The 21,611-nt window shown below is 38.7% G+C and overlaps 1 protein-coding gene across 1 annotated transcript in view; it reads right to left on the reverse strand.

Annotated features, from left to right (window-relative positions):
• IGSF11 (immunoglobulin superfamily member 11) overlaps nt 1-21,611 on the reverse strand; it is a 189,020-nt gene that overhangs the window by 14,459 nt on the left and 152,950 nt on the right. Inside the window, exons 2-4 of the mRNA XM_027867686.1 lie at nt 18,832-18,995; nt 15,959-16,166; nt 13,148-13,303 (exon numbers count right to left, since the gene is read on the reverse strand). Of these exons, the coding sequence (XP_027723487.1) occupies nt 13,148-13,303; nt 15,959-16,166; nt 18,832-18,995 (528 nt within the window). The remainder of the gene's footprint in view (nt 1-13,147; nt 13,304-15,958; nt 16,167-18,831; nt 18,996-21,611) is intronic.

Below are 21,611 nucleotides of genomic sequence, written 5' to 3' on the forward strand. Positions count from 1 at the left end.
TCTAGCAGCTTCTGATCATCTTTTGACTTAATTGTAACTCCTTGGTTTGGCATTTTAAGGTCTTCACACCTGGCCCCAATCAACTTTTCCAGCCTCCTTTTACACACTCCATTATCTAGCCAAACTGTCCTCCTTGCTGTTCCTCATGGCATCCAACCTCCCTGCCTGTCTCTTTGCTTCTGTGGTGGTTGTCCCTTCAGCCTCTAGAATGCTCTCCTTGGTTTCCTTTAAGATTCACCTTCTGAAGTACCACTTTCTGTATCAAATTGTTCTCAGTTCTCCCCAGTTGCTAGTGCCTCCCCATCCAAAATTACATCACATCTGCTTTAGGATAAAATGTAAGTAAACTCTACTCCTCTGGGTGGTTTTTAAAGACCATCACAACTTGACTCCAACCTATCTTTCTACTTGACTATAAATTACTCTCTTTGCAATCTACACTCGTGCCAAACTGTACTTTCTGTTCCTGACCCACAGAACTCCATCCCTTATATCTCCATGCCTTTGCACTTGCTTTTTCCTTCTTTCTCCCAGAATCCCTCACTTCTTTCAATACTCAGCTCAAGTATCACCTTCTGCATAATGTCTTTCTCCTAATCCTCCAATGCTACTTATTTCATATTTACTTATATAAGTACATGCTGTCTCTCCTGATTGAATGAAAGCTCCTTAAAAGCAAGATTTCCTTTATTTTTGTCTTCACATGCCCCTGTGCCTAGCATAATGCCTGGCATATCGCAGGCTCTTAATAGATTCTTTTTGATGGATTTGACTGAAATGCTAATTATATGAGAAGTAATATGAAATAAGACTAGAAAGGTAGACAGGCAACAGGATGTGAATGGCATTAAATGCCAGGTTGAGAGAATGTTTTGAAGGAGCCTATGAGTTATAGTTTCCTTCTTTTTCAGTTGAATTTTTAGAAAATGAAAGTCATCATCAGGAAACACCCATGTTGAAGTTCTGAAAGGTATTATAGCACAAAACAAACAAAACAAACAAACAAATAAATAATCTTAAGATCTGTACCTAATAAGGACTCCCCTCTAAAACAGCCAGCCTCTGCCTGAAGACTTTCAGACAAAGGAAGCTCGTTCCACTCTTTAACTGATCCAGTTTTTACCTTACATCAAGTCAAAATCTGCCTACAATTTCCACTCATTGCTCCTACTTTTGCCCTCCAAGGGCAAGCAAAGTAAGTAAACCTCTGCTCCCCAAAAAGCCTAACCATGTCTCAACCCACTATTATATATATTAACTTGGTACTATCCTTTTCATTTCCATCCTACCCCCCTTCCCCAATTTTTACAAGTTAATACAGACACTTCTGTAATTGGTTTTCTTAAGCTATAATATAGAGCTTTACATTTATTCCTACGAAATCTTATATCTTTAGATTTGAGCCATCATTACAGTCGATTTAAATCTTTTATGGTCCCTATTCTGTGATCCAGCATATTAGACATCCCTCCCAGCTTCATGTCATTCACAAATTTGGTAAGCTGACCATCTGCCTTCATCCATAGATAAAAAATGCTGAACTGGGCAGAACCAAGGACAGCACCCTGGGACATTCCATTAGAATCCTCCCTCCAAAATGTCACTGGGTCCAGTCATTCAACTATATCTAAATTCGCCAATACATACTATATATAATCTAGCCCACATCTTTCTACCTTGTCTATAGGGACATTGTGAAATTTTCTGTCATATATAGAAAAGCAGCATGGTACAAGTGAAAGGGCAGAGGCTCTGGAGTCAGAGGGATGGGTTCAAATCCCACTTCTGACACTTATCACCTTTACGAACTTGAGTAAGTCACTTAAGCTAAATGGTCTCAGTTTCCTCATCTGTTAAAACAAATAAAAAGATGGAATTGGACTACATGGCTTCTGAGATCCCTTCCAGTTCTTTATCTATGGTCCTATGATCTGCTGAAACTCAGGTATACTACATCCATAATATCTACATAATTAATCAGTATCATAACACTATAAAGAAGGGGGAAGGGGAAAAGATGCTAAATCCAAAATTAATATATATGATGGAAAAAACTGGCATTTCATGAGTATGACACTGCCAATCTCTAAGAAAAATACTGCGGTAACAGCAAATTTCAATTTTTAGTTACGTTAAGTACGGAATAAGTAGAATTAATTATAATAATTTTCACCTGAGACATCATTGCAAATTGGTGTTCTAGAATTCAGGATGTTATTCTGTACCCCAATACTACTATTATAGTATCAATACTTCAATAATGTAACATTTCTGCAAATGGTCACTATTTGCATAGTTATTAAGTCTCCCCAGTAACCATAATGAAAACAGTTTCTTTATAGCAACAGTCAGTTATCCACAGGTCAGAGCTTCAGCTAATTCAATTGTCTGATGTCACCTCAAACCTGGAAGTTAACGAAAACCTCAAGAATCAGCACTGATGAAAACAGAGGACACAAAGCCCAAACAGCTATGCCTAAGAAAGAAGTGTAGTAATGTTCTTTTATTCCAACGGATCTGAAATCTTATCCATGTTGCTATTCCATATCTAGTTAAGTCAAGTGATCAATAAGCATTTATTAAGTGCTTAAGCCCTGGAGATATAAATACAAGCAAAAAGACAGTTCCTGCCCTCAACGAGCTTAATGGGGAAGACAACATATAAAAAGGAGCTGAAAAGTACATGCAATGTGTCAAAGTCCAAAGAGTCAGAAGCAAGGCCAGGAAAGGAATGAAGGACAATTGGCCATTAATCTTCCACAGGAGGTCCACACACTGTGGTGGTGGCCTTCCTTTAGGTGTCTTACCATCTTGTGGATATCAGTGCATGGAATCAAAGGACATTCATTAATTTTCATCACATAACCAGCCCATCTCCTTTTTCAATCATAAAACTTCTTGATAACATCCTTTATATTTATTCTCTTGCACAATTTGTGGCTGGCAATGTCTTACAAACTATTCATGTCCCTCTCCATTGCTCTTTGAGTGAGCAACAACTTTAATCCCTTGGAGACCATGGTATTCAATGATTTGAAACTACACAGCATCAGTAAGAGGATGGTCATCCAGTTTCTATCCAACATACATATATTCATGATTCATGAAACAACCTCCTCCCCTAGTCAAAGTAATTTTGCATACAAAACTAAGGATTGATTATCAGGCTTCCCCTGGCAGCCTTCAGTCATTTTTTATCTTTTTAAAAAATTTTATTTTATTTTTAATTTATGAAATAAAGCAAGTATTTTCATTACATAGTATAATAAAAAAGATGATTGCACATGAAACTGCAAATCTATTATGTACAATTTGTTATTCCTTTTAAATATATAATAAAGTTATCATGTAAATTTCTTTTTTTTCTTCCCTCCCCACTCTAGAGATGGCAACCATCAGACACAAATATGTATAAACATATAAAATCATTCTATACATACTTCTATTTATCAATTCTTTCTCTGGATACAGATAACATAGACGGTCAACAGACTTTACAACAGTCAAAATTACTTATTCGCTCAAAGTTATTCCTAAAACAATATTGCTATTATTGTTCTCTTCCTTCTGCTCTTTTCACTCTTCATTATTTCATGCAAGTCTATCCATGTTTTTGTAAGATCATCAAGCTCATCATTTATTATAGCACAGTGGTATTCCATCACAATTATATACCACAACTTGTTTAGCCATTCCCCAAATGATAGGCATCCCCACAATTTCCAACTCTTTGCATCACAAAGAGAGTTACTATAAATATTATGTAACATTTAGGTTCTTTTCCTTTTTCTCTAATAATCTTTGGAAAAAAACCTAGTAGTGGTATTGCTGGGTCAAAGGGTATAATCAGTTTAATATTACTCTTTGGGCAAAATTCCAAATTGCTTTCCAAAATAACAGGATCAGTTTACAATTCTATCAGCAATGAATCAGTGTCCCAATTTTTCTCTATCTCCTCCAACATTTGTTGCTTTTCCCTTCAATCATTTTAGCCAATTTGATAGGTGTAAAAATATCATCTCAAAGCTGTTTTAATTTGCATATCTCTGATCATAATGATTTAGAGCATTTTTTCATGTCTTCAACCTTCAGTTCTGCCCTGAGCTACAAATGGGAAGTGGGACACAAAAAGCAGAGGCTATAGATAGCAGATTGGAAGGGAAGGGGTCAATGAAAAACAGATTATTGAATCTAACAAACAGAAGTAGACAAAGGGGAAGAAACTAAATAAACACCAAGTTGGATAGTAGAGCAGTGAGGGAATTCAAGGAAAGGGCAAACTGAGTACTAAATATCTTCAAAGACCCTTGAGCATATCTATAATGATGACCCAGAGTCATCAAGAAAAGGTTAAATTGTGCTAAATACACTTTATTTACTAAAGCAAGGGAAAAGTTAAAGTAAAGTTTGGACACGTAAAAGGTTAGACTTCGATTAGGTTGCAAATTCATTTACCCAGAATATCGCATTCTCCAACCCTGCCCGACAAATAAGGCTTTGCTGTACACTGGAAACATTGGCTGGATGACGTATTTTTTGTATGTTTCCCTGTTCTTGCTGAGATAATGTTTCTGCTTTTAAATAGCCTTTTCTAGGCTGTAGTGGTAGGGTCCAAGCGTGATATCCTGTTCCTGAGGCTGAGGACCCTCCCTCTCCCAAGAATGAACTGGAGCAATGGGTCTCTTTCCTCGACTATTACAATGGCCTCCTGATTGTTCTTTCTGTCTAAAGCTTCTCCCTATGCTAATCTATCCTCCACAAAGATGCCAAAGTGGTTTTCCTAAAGTATAGATCTGACCACCTTATTCCCTTATTCAATAAACTCTGATGATTTCCTGTTATTTCAAGGATCAACTATAAACTCTATTGCATTTAGTCTTTCACAGCAAAGCACTAACCTACCTTTCCAACCTTACTACATTTTTTTCCCTTCACCTATACTACAGTCCAGTCAAACTGGCCTATTTTCTATTTCTGATACACAACATCATCTCCCCTGAGGGTAGGGGCTGAATTGGTGATATTTGTATCCCCAGTGCTCAGCACAGTACCTGGCACATAGCTCTTGTTCTCTCTGTCTCTGTCTCCTCTATCTCTGTCTCTCTCTCACTTTCTTGCTCTCTCTCTCACTCTGTTCCTCTCTCTCTCACTCTCCCTCTCTTTCCCCTCCTTCTTTTCCCTCTCCCTTCAGCCCCACCTCCCAGCACCTAGCTCCACAGTACCTTGCACAGAAACAAATGTTTATTGATCGAATGGATATGAACTTCCCTGGAGCCTTAGGTGGTCTTCTCAACTCCATTTCCCACAACTAATCATCTCATCGAAAGGTGGCAGACCTGGGGAGTCTCCACCAGATGACATGCTATTGCCTCCCAAACCAGAAGAGATCCTTTAAAGGCCAGTCCAGCAGAGTTATCCCAAGCAACCCTTCAAAAAGCCTCAATTAATAACAAGGCACTACTGGAACACTAATTAACACAATTGACATCAACCCACTGCCTCATCTTCCTCTTCCTTCTCCACCTCATTATCAATAGGAATTCATTAAGCACTTAGCAAGGATCAGGCTGGGGATAAAAAGAAAGACAAAAACAGCACCCACTGTCAAGAAGTTTGCATTCTCATAGAAGAGACAGCATGCAAACAACTATACACATACAAGAAATACACAGTATATAAATGAGAGGTAATGTCATAGGGAAGGCATTAGCACTGAGGTGGACTGCAAAAGGTCTCTTGGAGAAAGTGGAATTTAATCTGAGTCTTGAAGGGAGTCAGGGAAGCCAGGAGGTGGAAGCAAGAAGAAAGAGCATTCCAGATGTGGGGTACAGCCAGTGAAAATGCACAGTCAAGAAATAGAGCGTCAGGTTTGAGGAACAGTAAGAAGGCCAGTGTGGCTGGGTTATAAGAGTACGCAGAAGGTGTAAGAAGACTAGATAGGTAGGAGGGGACTGGGCTAGGAAGTGCTTTAAAAGCTGAAGAAGAGATTTTAGATTTAATCCTGGAGGTAACAGGGAGAGTAGAGTTTACTGAATGGGGTGGGGAAGGGGATCTGTGTGACACGCTCAGATCTATCATTTAGGAAGTGGTCGATAGAGCAGTAGGGAGAGACAAGAAGCAGGGAGACCAATCCGGAGGCTATTGCAGTAGTCCAGGTGTGAAGTCACAAGAGCCTTGTACCAGGGTGGCACCTGCCTGAGTGGCAAGAAGAGGATGTATATGAAGGATGTTGTAAAGGTAGAGACAAGACTTAGCTATAGCTACAGAATGGACTTATCATTGTGATCAAGAAGTCAGGGACGACTGTTAGATTGTGCCTCCTCTAGCATCGAGGATGGCGGCATTCTTAACAGGGTCAGCAAAGTTCAGGAGAGAGTAGAGTTTGGGAGGTAAGATGATGAGTCAGTTTGGTTTTGGACATCTTGAACTTGAGACGTCTCTGGAACATCCAGTTCAAGGTGTCCAAGAGTCTGTGATTTGAAACTAGAGGGCAGGAAAGAAGTGAGGGCTGGCAAAACAGATTTGGGAATCATCTGCATAGAGATGATCACGGAGTGTATGGGATCTGATCAGCACCTTCTGAACTCCCTCAGCTTCTTCTCCCTTCAGATTGGAGACCAGAGAATGGAGCACTAAGGTCTTCCCAAAGCTTTCCTTTATAGCAGCCTGGGAGCTGAACTTTTCAGCTAACTGTCCACTCTCTGTCAGTAGCTGTGCTTGGTTTGGACTCCATGAAGCATGATGTCTCCCTCACTTGGTCCTCGCCAACTCTCCCTTCTCCACCCCACTGCCTGCTGCTTTCCAGCTTCCTTTTGTGTGTCATCCTTTTGTGTCAGAGCTTAAATTATAAGCTCTCTGGGAGCATGGACTGCCTTTATTTTCTTATTTATATCCGTACTTAGCACAGTGCCTGGCACATAGCAGACATTTAATAAATCTTTACTGAATTTATTGAACTGGAATTTGATGAGATCACCAAGTTTGTAATGTTATTCCTCCCTCAATATCTCTGACACTCCCATTGTTAATCTGTCACATTATGAATTAATAAATTAAAAATCATTTATTAAGTACTTACTATTTAGCAGGAACTGTGATTAAGAACTGGTGATACAACTCTAAGTAAGCAAGACAGCCCTACCCTCAATGAGCTTACATTCTATTGGGGGAATACAAGTCATAAGTTAGAAGGGGATGGGAGAGAATGGTGTAGTAGTGGCCAGGAAGTGATTATGGAGGCCTGGCACCAGGCAAGATGAGGTGGAAGTTCTACCTGTAAAAGCCCAGGTTCTTGTGGAAGGGAGATGAAGAGAGTCTCCAGCCTGTGTGCTTCCAAACGTAATTTCCCATGCCTCACTTTAACCCTTGGGATAACTTTTGGTTCCACAAAATATAAATAAAACTTCAAAGGCTATGGAAATATTAGTCATTATTGTAATTGTTATTATCACCAACCATGTAAAACAGTGTAGCCATGCCATCCACCTTCTCAATTCTTAGTCCTGAGCACTGCTAAACAGTCATGCTACCATGCTACTATAAATTTATTCTATTTAACTTCAGATTGACCCTTACTGCTGCTTAACAATCCCTCTGTTCATTTCTGATAGACTCATAGAACTATAGAATGTTTGGGCCAGAATGTACCTTAGAGACTGTCTCAACCAAGGTGTCCTAACCTGGTGGCTATGAATTTACTTTCAGTAAATTTTTCTGATGACTGAATTTCAATTGAACTAGTTTCCTTTGTAAGCCTATGTATTGTAATTTACGCATTTAAAAACATTATTCTGAGTAGTGTGCAGGTTTCACCAGACTACCAAAGGGGCAAAGAAAAAAAAATAGCTAAAAAACCTCTGGTTTAGTCCAACACACTCATGTTACAGGTACAGAAACTGAGGCCCAGAAAAGTAAGGTACCTTGTCCTAGGTCACGTGGCTGGTTAGTGATAATCAAGACAAGATAATCAATCCAGGTGTTCTAATTCCATTACAACATGCTTCCTTCTCATAGCAGCTATTTCAAACTTTCTCCTGTCTTTAAGGTCCCATGCCCACCCCCAACTCCTTCTCTTTTGCAAATGATATCTTTCCTTCTCTTTCACTAAGAAGGGTGAGGCCATCTTTCTGATCATCCTCCTTGACAAGTTGAACCCTACCAGTGATCCAATGATACTAACCCTTCCCCATCTCTTTCCAGGACCACAGATCACACATAATCTTTCTCTCATTTTAGATATCTCTGTAGGCCTCTCTTCTCTCTATACAATCTCTCCCTTGGAGATCTGATCACCTCCCATATCTTGAATTACTGCCACTATGCAGATGATTCCCAAATGGGAATCTCCAGCTCCAAATGTTAGCACAATCGTGGAGACAGAGCATTTGATCATTGGAGACAGGAAGTAGCAGTTGCTGCCAGTGGTATTCATTGGCCTTCCCCTCCGAGGCTTCCTTTACCATCAGGGAGAAGGCCAGATTTCTTTTGTTGTTCAGTCTGGGATATTAACTGCAAAGGCTGTTATTAAGAAAAGGGAGAGTAAGGAAGCCAGCTAAGATCAATTTCTTCCAAAGAAGCAAACATCTGGATTTCCTGGATGGTTTTTCCTATGTCTGGGTCTGTGCCCCAGATATCTCTGAGGAAATTTTGTGTGTCAAAATGTACTGCAAGTTGCCTTAAGTTTTATTTGTAGAGAACACTGAAATGTCAGGCAATGCTGACTCTGTTACAAGCTCAGTGAAAAATGCATCCTTGAGCATTTTGAGCCCTTTCGTACTCTCTTGGGTGTATCTATGTCAGAGGATACAGGGCCCTGACACTGATTTGAGAGTAGGAATGAACTATACTTCCGGCATTTCCAGTAGTTTGTGGGATATCTATTCCTGGATTTCTCACTAGCACTTCAAATTGTATCTATCCAAACTGAACTCATCATCTTTCCCCAGACAGTCTGCTTCTCTTGCTTCCCCATTTGTATTGATAACATTACTATCCTTACTTCACCTGAGATTTCTACAATATCTTCTAATATTCTCTCTCTCCTATCACTCATTTAAAATAAACTGCCAAGTATTACCTGACTCTCTGGGCTTCTCCTCCAATCTCCTAGCAGCCTTCTCACCTAATAAGTTGCCTCTACCTCTGTGGCCTTCTTGAACTGGAAGATCATTCCCCTCCTATAGTTCTACCCTTCATAAATTCTTCCTGGAACATTTTGAGGAAGTTCCCAGGCCAGCAATATATACACTCCTTGACTCCTCTCAATCAATCAATCAATAAATATTTATTAAGTGACTACTATGTGCCAAACTTCTCCTCCATGACCCCACACAAGGGTACCTCCTCCTTGTGGGGAAAATACTTTATTTTATCAATATTGTTTGAACTTAGCTTTAGGTGGCAAGATGCTATTTAAGTCCAGAATGTTACTGGCCTCAGAGACCCTCCAGAGAAGCTGAAGACTGCTGCAAGATATATTCAGATCCTACCCAGGTCTTATCTTGGGTCCAACCAAGATGCTTCTGTTTTGGGCCTGCCCAACAGTTTTTGGCTTGTCCCAAAATTTTATGGAGTATTTATACTTACCAGATGACAAACACATCAAGAAAATCTCTTCCTTTTTTTTTTTTTGGCTAGGCAATGGGGTTAAGTGATTTGCCCAGGGTCACACAGCTAGTAAAGGTCAAGTGTCTCAGGCTGGATTTCAACTCAGGTCCTCCTGCCTCCAGGGCCAGTGCTCATCCACTGCACCACCCAGCTGCCCCAAGCAATGTCTTCTATATGCTGGCTATCTAACTGCTTGTCCTCACACCCTTGTTTGAACTCTATACTATGTAAACCTCACAGAAACTCAGAAGGAGTCATACCTTTTTCTGGCTCTCTCCTCTGTTGAACCAACTTAATAAAATTCTTTCTAAAACTCTTTTAGGTTTTGGGTCTTGTTCTCAACCAATAATTTATGTCAGAAATGGGATTCCTGATGGGCAACCTAGGTAAATGCAAAGGTTCTCTGATACCATCAAAGCTGAGTAAGTCTCTGTAACTTCTGGATCGAGTAAGGGCAGACCAAACAATATGGAATCAAATTGAACACAGGAAGAACCTGGTGGCTACCCAGACTGGTACTTGAGTGATCTAAAAACTAGACTGACTGCCCTTATCCTTGGATTAACAGTTCTCTGTGAGTACCTGGAAGTTCAGGCCACATACAGTCAAGTAAAGCTAGGGGGCTGTGTTTAGGCTTGGCTCAGGGACTGATGCAGGCTTGAAGCAGCCAAACTGTCCTGATTCACAATTTAGTACTCCCCTTGGATGGACCACCCAAGGGTTTGGTGAATAGTGCTACAATTGGTTAAGAATTTGGCCAGTCCTTCAGCAGAGCTTTCTCTCTTTTTCTTTCTCTTCTTGTATTTCTCCCCTCAACCCTCCCATGATACCTTATCTGAGACTGGTCAGTAGCCACACCAATATCCTGGTGAATAAGGCACCATGATCATAGTACTCAAAAGCAAGAACCACTACTGGTTAAACCTCATAACCTGTTGGGAAGCAACCATATCTATCAGATATCTGTGAAGCTGATTGAGCAACTCTGATGAGCTAGTTGAACTGGTGACCAACCGCCTAACCCCAGACTTTCCAGTTCTCTTTTATGCATTGTCTTTCCCAAATGGAATGTAGTCTCCTTGAGAGGAGAGACTGCATTTGTATTCCCAGTGGTTAGTGCAGTGTTTGGCACACAGTAAGCCCTTAATAAATGCTTGCTGATACTTGTTGACTACAACAAAATGATAACTACAATAATATGAATTGGAAGAGCAACACCAACAAAAACCCATGGAACTGAATGCTGTGTAATTATAATGACTCTAAAGAAGAAATGAGAAAATGCCTCTCTCTCACTTCTTTGCAGGGATGGGAGACTATGAGTTTGAAACGCTGAATGCACTGTTAGACTCAGGTCATTGGTTTTGCTGAACTACTTTTTCTTTTCTCTTTCTTTTTGATTTTTGTAACAAGGGACTGCTCTCTGGGTGGTGGGGGGGCAGAAAAGTATTTGAAAATAAAAACAAATCAAAATTAAATTTTTTGGAAAGAAAAATAGTGTCAGTTCTGGCTGTCTCTAGGATTACCTTCAAGTTAGTGAATATGTAATTCTACTGAAATACTGAAAATATGCAATTAAAATAGCCAAAAGCAATACCACTTTAATGCAATTCATCTAAAAAACAGAATAATTACTCCAAACAGGAATTTTTTTTTTAATGTTGAGGCTTAAAGAAAGCAAATTGAGAGAAACAGAAAAAAGAGGTAAACATAATAGACAGAATATATTCTGAAAGAAACTTATGAGTATCTTTTCAGGTTTAGACACCACCTTATTGGTTCTACATTCTAATTTCATACTAAAACTTAGGGCTTCTTTTTTCACTGAAGCAGGCATATCCATACCACTGCTTTTATAAGTATTGGCCATGATTAAGGTTTTCTTTTTGATTCACAAATGGAATGAAGAGAGCTTCTCAAGGTAATATGGCAAAAGTCTGAAAATGGAGGAAGAATAAAGGAGATTTAAAATGATGAGTTAATGTTCTCAGAAGAAAGACTGCCTAGGGAACAATTCTCTAAGCTATGAACAATGAAAGAGGAGTACAGCGGACAAGATTTTCTTGGAGGGGAAGAAAGGAGGTGGTGGGGGAAGAGAAATTGGGAAAGAGTTTTCTCAAGCCACCAGGTGGCACCATTGGTCCAGGACAACTTGTTTGCTACATAAGGCAGCTCTGAAGGTGACTGGACTCTGTGTGAAAAACAGGTTAAGTATCCTTAATTCAGAGAGTGCCTGAACATATTTTATGAAATACATAATTATGACAAATCTCTCCTAGCATATATTGATACTTCTTCTCACTTTAGCATATTATAATTTTTTTCATCATTTGTGTACACGTCTTAGCTCTCCCATTAGACTCCACAACTCACTGAGGACTGACACTGTCTTATTTCATTTTTAAAACTCTTCTTTGGATGAGACACATCTTTTACATGGTAGGCATTTAATACTTGTTTGAATTTAAAAATTACAGTGAATCTTGGCTATATGGAAAGCAAATCTGGGTCACTTAGGACCCACCCTTAGGTCACTTAGGTCATCTTAGGTCACTGGGACTCTTACCTAAACCTAATTCCCCAAGTACTCTAAATTTGTGGAAATGCCCAACTCAGCAACTCACCTTCCCTAGGAGAGCCACCAGCCTCCATTTTGTTTTTTGCTGCATCAGCTTAACCCAACTTTTCTACACTAAACATTCTATGTACTGGGTAAGATACAACAATCAGGACTGCTAAATCTTCTCTTCCCAAAGTGGCAGATTCCATCCATAATTCTGGTAAATTTTCTTTTACTTCTATTAATAAAATGCAAATTTTTTTTCTAAAATATCAAATTAAAGTTTCCAGGCTTAGCAAAGAACAGCAGCTACCCTATTCATTGCTACCTCTTTTCATTTCAGTTTCAGTAAATACCTGAACTTTCCCTTCCAATATTTCTTTGCCAAACTCTTTCTTATCCTGAAACTTTCTCTTTCTGGACTATAAGCCCTATGAGGGCAGAAACCTATAAGGGCAGGAACCTGCGTCTCATCTAAATGTTGTATCATGCCCAGAGACCAGAACAATGCAGGTGCCTGATATTTGTCTCCTGAATTTCACATACTTCTTCTTTGTGCTAAGAGAGGTTCAACCCCTTGCCATGCTCCGAAAATAACAAAGTAAAGTTTAGCTTTAAATTTTCATTTTCATGAAAGGAGAAAATTGGATGGTATTTATAGTTGTCATCCCCGTGCCCCTAGAAAGCAAATCTATGGGTAAAACTTCATTGTAATTATGGGTCTTAAGACATCACAGATGCCAATGAATACAGATGGTAATTTCATAAATAAGGCATATGTAGAGATGTAAAGAATGCAGTTCTGTTAATATAAAAGGTTAATCACACACAAAACAGTAATAAAGGCAGCATCTCTGTGAACTCAACACAATATTATTTTTCAAAATCTACATGGCAAAACCAGTGACAGCTGAACATTATTATGATAAACTTGGTAACATTTGTGCTTGTAGCAACAACACAGGTTGTGTTTACAAATACCTTGTGTAGCAGATGGAGGTAGCCTGGGGATATTATCCAACTTTTCCCAGAGATAGGTTGGCCGGGGAATACCTTCTTCTGAACTACAGATCAGTATGACATCACTACCTATGTCCTGGGATCCTTGAATGCGACAGAGTGGGACAGAAGGGGGAACTGCAAAAGGAAAAAAACTTGGGATTAAGTATCCTCTAACTCACAGCGAAGTGATAACCAACAAAATATCTCCTAATTAAGCATGTGCCCTGGAACTTCATGGTAATATGCCTGATGCCACACTATGGAAATGATCACCTTCCAGGTAAGACTGCCTTACAACAAGGTTGTAAGACCACAAAGGCAGAGCCGGAAGAAACCTCAGGTGCCACATAGTCCTACTCTTCATTTTACAGATTTCCATCTGTAACTGAGGTCCAAGGAAGTTAAATTTGGCAGCTAAGTGGCACAGAAAAGAGAGCACTGGACCTGAAGACCTGACTTCAAATCCAGCCTCAGACATTTACTGGTTGGGTGACCCCAGGAAAGTCAATTTACTGCTGTTTGCCTCAGTTTCTTCATCTCTAAAATGGGGATAATAATCTACCTCTAAGACTGTTGTGAAGATCAAATGAGATAATATTTATATATTTTTAAAGCACTTAGCTCAGTGTCTGGCACATAGTAAGTGCTACAGAAATGTTAGCTATCATCATCATCATCATCATCATCATCATCATCATCAGACTTGCTCAAGGTCACATAGGTAGTAAGTATTAGAGGTGATTTATGAATCTAGTTCCTCTGACTTTAGAATTAATTAGTGTTCTTTCCAAAGTACAAATGCCTCCTTGTGGTACTTTCCAAATTAAACCCTCTTGCATGGGATTTTAAGGTGGATTTGCCTTATAATTAATTCTTCTCAGACTAGTTAACAGTCCTATAATCAGAACCAAGTGTATTTATTTGCTACCAACAACATGCTAGGTATTTTATGAACATTAAGATGAAAATTTTAAGTTAAAGGTTTTCAATCTAAAGTAATTAACAAAGTACAGGTGACACAAAGAAAACAAAAGAGAATATTTAGAGAGAAAGGTAAGAAATGACAACCATAGAATAGGGTTATTAGATGTATCTCCCAAGTCAGAGAGAGCAAGGCAATACTGTTCCAAGTCCAATTAATGATCACACAGCTCTACTGGCTTTTCAACAACTCTTATTGCCTCTTCTTTCAAACACCAAGTGTTCCCCTATTTTTCATCTCCCAAGTTTGTGTCCCTGGTCTTGTGAAAGACTAAGAAAGTGTGTAGATAACCAGGTATAACTCAACACCACTAATGGAAAAACAACTCTGAGCACAAATGTACTGCCTATGTCACCTTAATAGATGCAGCATGGCATATAACTACATGAGAGCTGCCACATCTTCTATGGGTTTACGTCACCTTATTTATTTACACATTTCTTAAACATAAAGGAAGAGAGGACAACAGGAGGTTGGGCTGAGGTGGGAAAGGGGTAGATAACTTCTAGTTGAGAGATGGGCTCAGTGATACGACTTCAAAGCATGGTGATGTGTTCTTTTTAAAATGTGCATAATTCTCAATTTCATAAGTATTTTGTTAATTTGGGGGGGAAACCGTCATAATTCTACTTGAGGATTGAGGGGAAAGCAGCATAGGATAGAGGAAGGAATACTGGATTTTGGAGTCAGAGAACTTGGGTTTGAATCCAGAGCTTTGCTACTTACTATTTGGGAAAAGTCATTTAATCTCCTGAAATTCTAGCTTCCTCATTTGTAAAATGAGGGATGGGAATGAACCAGATGATCTCTCAGGCACCTTCCAACTCAAAATCCTATGATCCCACACTAGGCTGAATATGGTGGAAAGGACACAGCAAAGGAATAGTACTTACTGACTTAAAGAAACAATAAATATCCAGACCCCAGTTTAGTGAAGTCACTCAAGAGTAGAAGAGAAAGAAAGACAGTTGGGAGGAGTGTAGATTGGAGGGAGTAGGACGTGAATAGTCAATAAATATCTAGCTTAGTCAAGTTAAGAGAGCTGGGAATTTGCTAGAGGCTCTCTACTCTTGTATCGCTATACCTTATTTAGGAGTGCTTTAGAATTTACTGAGCACTTTCACCTCATTTGATACTCCCAACCACCCTGTAAAGGACCCCAGGGGACAGGCATCACCACTATCAGTTACTACAATTAGAGGATATCCTACAGGAATCCCCCCAATCTCACCAAGACCCAGGTGGCTCTCCCTCCTCAGCCCCACCATCACCTTGAGTCAGCCTGCCAGACAGCTAACTCTTCAAAAACAATCAACATGGGACAACATTTTATGTTGATTGCAGGGAAACCAAAGATTAAAGTTTAATTTCAGCAGAATTACCCTAGTGATGATAGTCAGACAGCTGCTCTCTACTTGTGACTAAAACCTGTTCGGGCCAGTGGCAAATGATGGCTGCAATCCCAGGAAGAGACTTCTCCTTTGGGGGTGATATTTAATCAAAGGTCCCTCCCTATCCTTCTCCTTATCCTATCATCAGGGTCTTACTTCCTGACTTACTTTACTCAACAGAAAAGTCAATTTTGATCTAGGAAGAACACAACTAAATGATAAGTTTCAGAGAGGCACTTGGGAAATAATGTGGCAGAAAATACAGGTGTATGGAGACACATGGGGAAAATGCCCTAGAGATGATAATGACAGAAGAGATAGAAACCATCTAATGGGGTAACCAAGCAACCAAGTGACAGAAACAATAACTAGACTTATATGTAAAGACAAAAACCTTGATTCCTTTTTAAAACTCACCTAAAACAGTAAGCCCAGTGACCCCAATGTTCCTGCCACCTCTGTCTGGGAGGTTATTGACTAAGCACTGGTATGTGCCTGTGTCCATCAGCTGCGTGTTATTGATGAAGATTGAGACATTAGTAGCTGGCATGGTGCCTGTAAATCCTACCCTACCATGGAACCGTGGGGCACCATCAAACGTCTGTCCACCCTGATACAGAATGACCTGCAATAAAAGAGAAAGAGAGAGAGAGAGATAAATTAAATTTGCAACTGAACCTTCTCCTAGACTATGACAGAAGCTGCTTGGGTGACTGTAGGTATTAGTACATATTAGAGACAATCCCTCAGAGTCAGATAACAAAGCAATGATCACAAATTCTGTTATTTGGCTCCTTTACGCCAATGGTTCTCACAAACTTTTTGGTCTCAGGACTCCTTTACACTCTTAAAAATTATTGAGTTTGGATATGGCCAATGTGGAAATTTATTTTGCATGACTATCTATCTATGTTTATAATGAGGGTTTTGTTATTCTTTCTTTTTCAACTAGGGGGAGAATAGAGAGAGAAGGAGGGAGGATAGATATTTACTAACTGAAAAAAATAAAATTAAATCTCAAAAAAATATTGAGGAATCCAAAAAGCTTTTATGTGGAATATACATATATCAATCTTCACTATATTAGAAATGAAAACTAAATTTTAAAAAATATTTATTAAATCATTTAAGAAAATAGTAAACCCATTACATGTTAACATAAATCACATATTTTTATAAAAAATAACTTCATTTTCTAAAACAAAAAAAGGAAGAAGAGTGACTCTGTTTTACATAGTTTTACAAACTTCTTTTTTTGCCTGACTTAATAGAGGACAGCTGGAGTCTCATATCTGCTTCTGCATTCAATCCTGTTTTGGTATTTTTTTTGTTTGAAGCATATGAAGAAAATCTGGCCTCAAGCAAATATATAGTTGGAAAAGGGCAGAGCATTTTAATAGACAAATATTATCTTAATATTATTATGAGAATGGTTTGACCTCAAGGAACACTTTAAAGGGTTTTGGGGACTCCCCAAGTCCTCAGAACACCCTTTTGAGAATCACTGCTCCAGGCTCTAAACACTCATCTGTCAAATGGAGATGATAACTTTCTTCTGCCAACTCCACAAGTAAAGAGATAATATCTATATGTTTACCTTGAGTATAGTTTCTAAAAATGTTTTTAACAGCAGAAAATCAACGCTACCCTTCCCATGATTATTGGGTCACAGAATCATGACTGTAGTTAAGAGATTGAATACTGACTAATATTCACAGCAAGGAAGAACAATTAATAAATTTATGACTTCTGTCTAGTTCTAATTTTATTACCAAAAATAACTGTTCCAGTAATAGGTCTTTAACAAATGACAGTCGTTTATACTTCATAAGCATGCCTGAACTTCATAGCACAAAGATAGGTTCATCAAATACTTTCATGTGTTAACACGTCTAAGTGAGATAAAAGATCTTATTAAATGCAATAATTATTTTTAAGTACAGAATTGTATACAAAAGCACAATTCATTAATCTAACACTTTTTTTTCACTGCAATGAACATTAACTAGTATGGATCTTTAGTTAAAAGTAGATACATCTAGCAGTAATAATGAGCATTAGTAACCTGAGCAAGTAAAATATTAATTTAGTGAGTCATAGTTTCAATTTTTACTTGCATATGCTTTTTTTTAAAGAGACTGTCATTTCTTTCAGACCTTAATTCTAGCTAATTTTCTTGAGTGCTCTAATGTACTTTTGAACACTTTGGAAGAAATCTGTTGAGTAAATTTAAGTGGTATTATTATTACATTATTTCTTTATTACTACTGATATGACTAGCAATCTTTCACTAAAGTCTGACTGATACCACATTCTGGTTTGGGAATGATGCTGTTATCTTGAAGGTCTGTCTATACCCATGGAGAATAAGCTCTGGCAAGATCCCACAAAGCTGGACTAGTTTTGAGTACAAGGCTGGCAAATGACTATAGGTCTGTTGCCCAAAAACCAGTGTAGCCAAAGACAGAATGGTTTATCACCAAAGGGTTGGAAAACAAAACTTTTTCAGCCACAGTAACTCACAAATAACATGAGAGGATTTCAATCCACATCAGTGGAAGGTATGACCCACAGCAATGAAATCATAGTTCCTTATGTATCACACTCATAACCTGTCTAGTTTCATTAACCAACTCCTTGAAAACAGATGTTAAAGTGACATAACATAAGTTAGGGGACGGGGGCAGAGCAGGTGAAGACAGCAGGGAGGGCTGTGGTTCAGGGAGGGAGGCAATTGCCTCCAAAACTGAAATGTTATAAATGTTACAAATAGACAACAAGTCAAAAAACACTACAGTGATGTTACCATAATGTTAAGTGAAGTTTGATTATAACTTATTAACAACATTATTGAGGAAGAACATTAGTCGAGGGCTACATTATTTAGAGCATGCCTGTATTAAAATACAAAGGTCTCTTATTAATCAGTGCTTACTGCCCCATCTTTACTAAATACTTTATTTTTTCTTCAGTTCTCATGGTTGTTACCAATTCACATGAGATATGAGCAGTAAAAACTGCAGAAAGGGCCCTTTTACCCTTGGCTAATTTCAAAGTTGATATCCAGGAGACTGGGTCTATTCCTCCGGCACACACACACATACACACACACACACACACACACACACACACACACACACACACGTGCAATGCTCAGAGCTGCTTAAACAGGAATTTCCATGAATGTCACTTGTATCAAATTGGATAGTTTACTAGCTCTTGCTAAATGTCTAACAGATAAGAGGTGATCCTGGTCAGACACAAAAATATTATTACACTGAAAACAGTACCTGTTCAGGCTGGTTGGCATTAGAGAGTGGGATGACCATCCAAATGACATTAAGGTTAATTAGGGCAGCACTCGTGGTGAATGTACAAGGCAGCACTGCTGTCTGGCCACGAGCTACTTGTATACTTCCTGGGTTCTCTGAGACATCTAGAGATGATGCTATCCCTACAAAACAAGAAACACAAGAATCAGGTGCTTGGCTCTCTTCTGTCAACTTCAAAAATAATTTCATTAACAACGTAATAGAGACAATGACAAAAGACAGAGAAGATAACTTTAATTACATGAAACTGAAAAAGTTTTTACACAAATAAAATTAACATACCTGAAGGGAAGTGATCAACAGGATTTGGAAAAGTATTTGCATTACATTTGTTACATACAAATAAGGGTTTGACATCCAAGATGTATAGACAGCTAACAGAAAGCTATAAGACTAAATGCTATTCCTTAATAGATTAGTAGTCAAAGGAAATGATCAAGCAGTTCTCAAAAGACGTATCACAAGCTATTAGCAGCCATATGCTCCAAAGTACTAATAACGGAAGAAATGTTAGTCAAAACTACTCTGAGATTTCACCTCCTACTCTCAGCTAACTGACAAAGATAACAAAAGACAAGAATGGTCACTGTTGGAGGTGTTATGGGAAGACAGGCACACTAATGGACTGCAGTGGTGGAACTGTGGATCAGAATAACCATTCTGGAAAGCAATTTGGAATTATACAAATAAAGCAATTAAAATGTCCATACCCTTTGACCCAGAGATCTCACTTTGAGGCATATACTCCAAGAAGGTTTCTGACAAAAAGAGGCTCCACATACACAAATATATTTATAGCAATGCTTTTCATGGTAGAAAAATCTGAAAACAAAAGGAATTCCCACTGATTGTGGAAGAGCTAAACAAATTGTGGTATGTGAATGTACTGGAAGAAATAACAAACACAATGAATTCAGAGAAGCATGGAAAAAGCCTTATATGAACTGATGCAGAGTAAAGCAGACCCAAGAAAATAACATACACAAAATAACTACAGCCACCACAAAACAAGTAAAACTAAATGTTGTGAAATTATACAAAGTATAAGCTTGGCCCCAAAGAAAAGATATAAGAAGACAATGGCATTTTGCATAAATGGGATCCATAGGTGTGGCTATAGCATACATATAATGCTAGATTTTTTTTTTAATGTGTTGACTGATCTTATTAAAATTTCTTTTTTTCTTTTAAAAACAAAATTTTTGTTATAAGGAATGAATCTCCAGGAGGAAATGTGGTAGAATACAGGGAGAAATATAGGCAATGCGAAAACTAAAGACATTAAAAAATAAAAAAATGTGAATGGTCTGAATGACAGCCCTACTAAGCCACTGCAGACTCAAGGCACAAAATAATAATGAAAACTTTGAAAGGTTATTAAATCATCTTCTAGAAACAAGCCATCTCAATCTGTCTGTGAGGACTAAATTTGGCCCTACTCTCTCTTAACATAAAAGCTTCTATTTCAGAAGTTAGGACCAGTTGCCTTACTGCTTCATCAAGTGAAATATTAAGTGTTTTTATGCAGTCAAATTGGGGAGGGAGGGAGGAAGAAAAGTATAACACTAAGTGCAAGACTAAAACAAAATAAAATGTTGGAATATCTAAGACCATAAAGTTACAGCATATCCAGTTGACCCTCTTTTTTTCTCCCTCTACAGATATTATCTCATTTGTTGATCTCATCAGTCACTTAAGTCAATGAACATTCATTAAGCACCTACTATGTCAGGAACTGTCCTAAGTGCTGGGGATACAAGCATGACAAAGACAGACAATCCTTGCCCTCAAGAAGCTTACATTCTAACAAGGGAACATAATACACAAAAGGAAACTGAAAAGGAGGGAGTGGGATGGAAACAAATGGAGAAGTCCAAAGAGTGCAACCAGGTGGAAAAGCTCCCATGGATTCAATTGATCTCTATACAAATGACTCTAAGATGTTTTTCTAGCCCTAATCTCTGTCTCCTGCCCTCTACAGTATCAAATCACAAACTGCCTATTACATATTCCACACTGGATGATGGGTATACTTCTTAAACTCAACATGTCCAGAACAAATCCTTCCCCCCTCCCCATATCCCAAACACTACCCACTTTTGGACTGACTTATTACTTTCCAGGGCACCACTATCCTCCCAGTCACCCAGGCTTGCAACCTAGGTGTCATCCTCAACCCTTCCAGATCCACTCTATTGCCAAGTCCTACTGTTTCTACTTTTACAACATCTCTCACATACACCCACTCCTGCCCTCTGACAATGACACCACCCTGGTGCTAGCTCTCATCATGTCAAGCCCAGACTTTCAAAATGTCCTGGATTCCTCCATTCTAGTCTGTCCTCTACTCAGCTGCCAAAAGAGATCTTCCTAAAGTTCCGGTTTGACTATGTCATACACACACACACACACACACACACACACACACACACACACACACACACACACCCCTACCCCTATTAAATAACTCCCAGTTACTTCCAGGATCAAATATTAAAATCTTGTTTGGCTTCTGAAACCCTTCACAATCTTGCTGCTTCTTATCTTTGCAGTTTTCTTACAATTTACTCTCTTTTACCTACTCTATCATATCCAGCCACAGTGGTCTTCTTACTGTTTCTCAAACAGGATACTCCATTTCTTAACTCTTTGCCTTTTCATTGACTGTCCTCCAAGCCCTGAATGCTTTCTTTCTCTCCTCACCTCTGCCTCCTGGCTTCCCTGGCTTCCTTTAGCTC

The sequence above is a fragment of the Vombatus ursinus genome, unplaced genomic scaffold, assembly GCF_900497805.2.
Source record: "Vombatus ursinus unplaced genomic scaffold, bare-nosed wombat genome assembly UNPS02001419.1, whole genome shotgun sequence".
In the NCBI taxonomy this organism is placed as follows: domain Eukaryota; kingdom Metazoa; phylum Chordata; class Mammalia; order Diprotodontia; family Vombatidae; genus Vombatus; species Vombatus ursinus.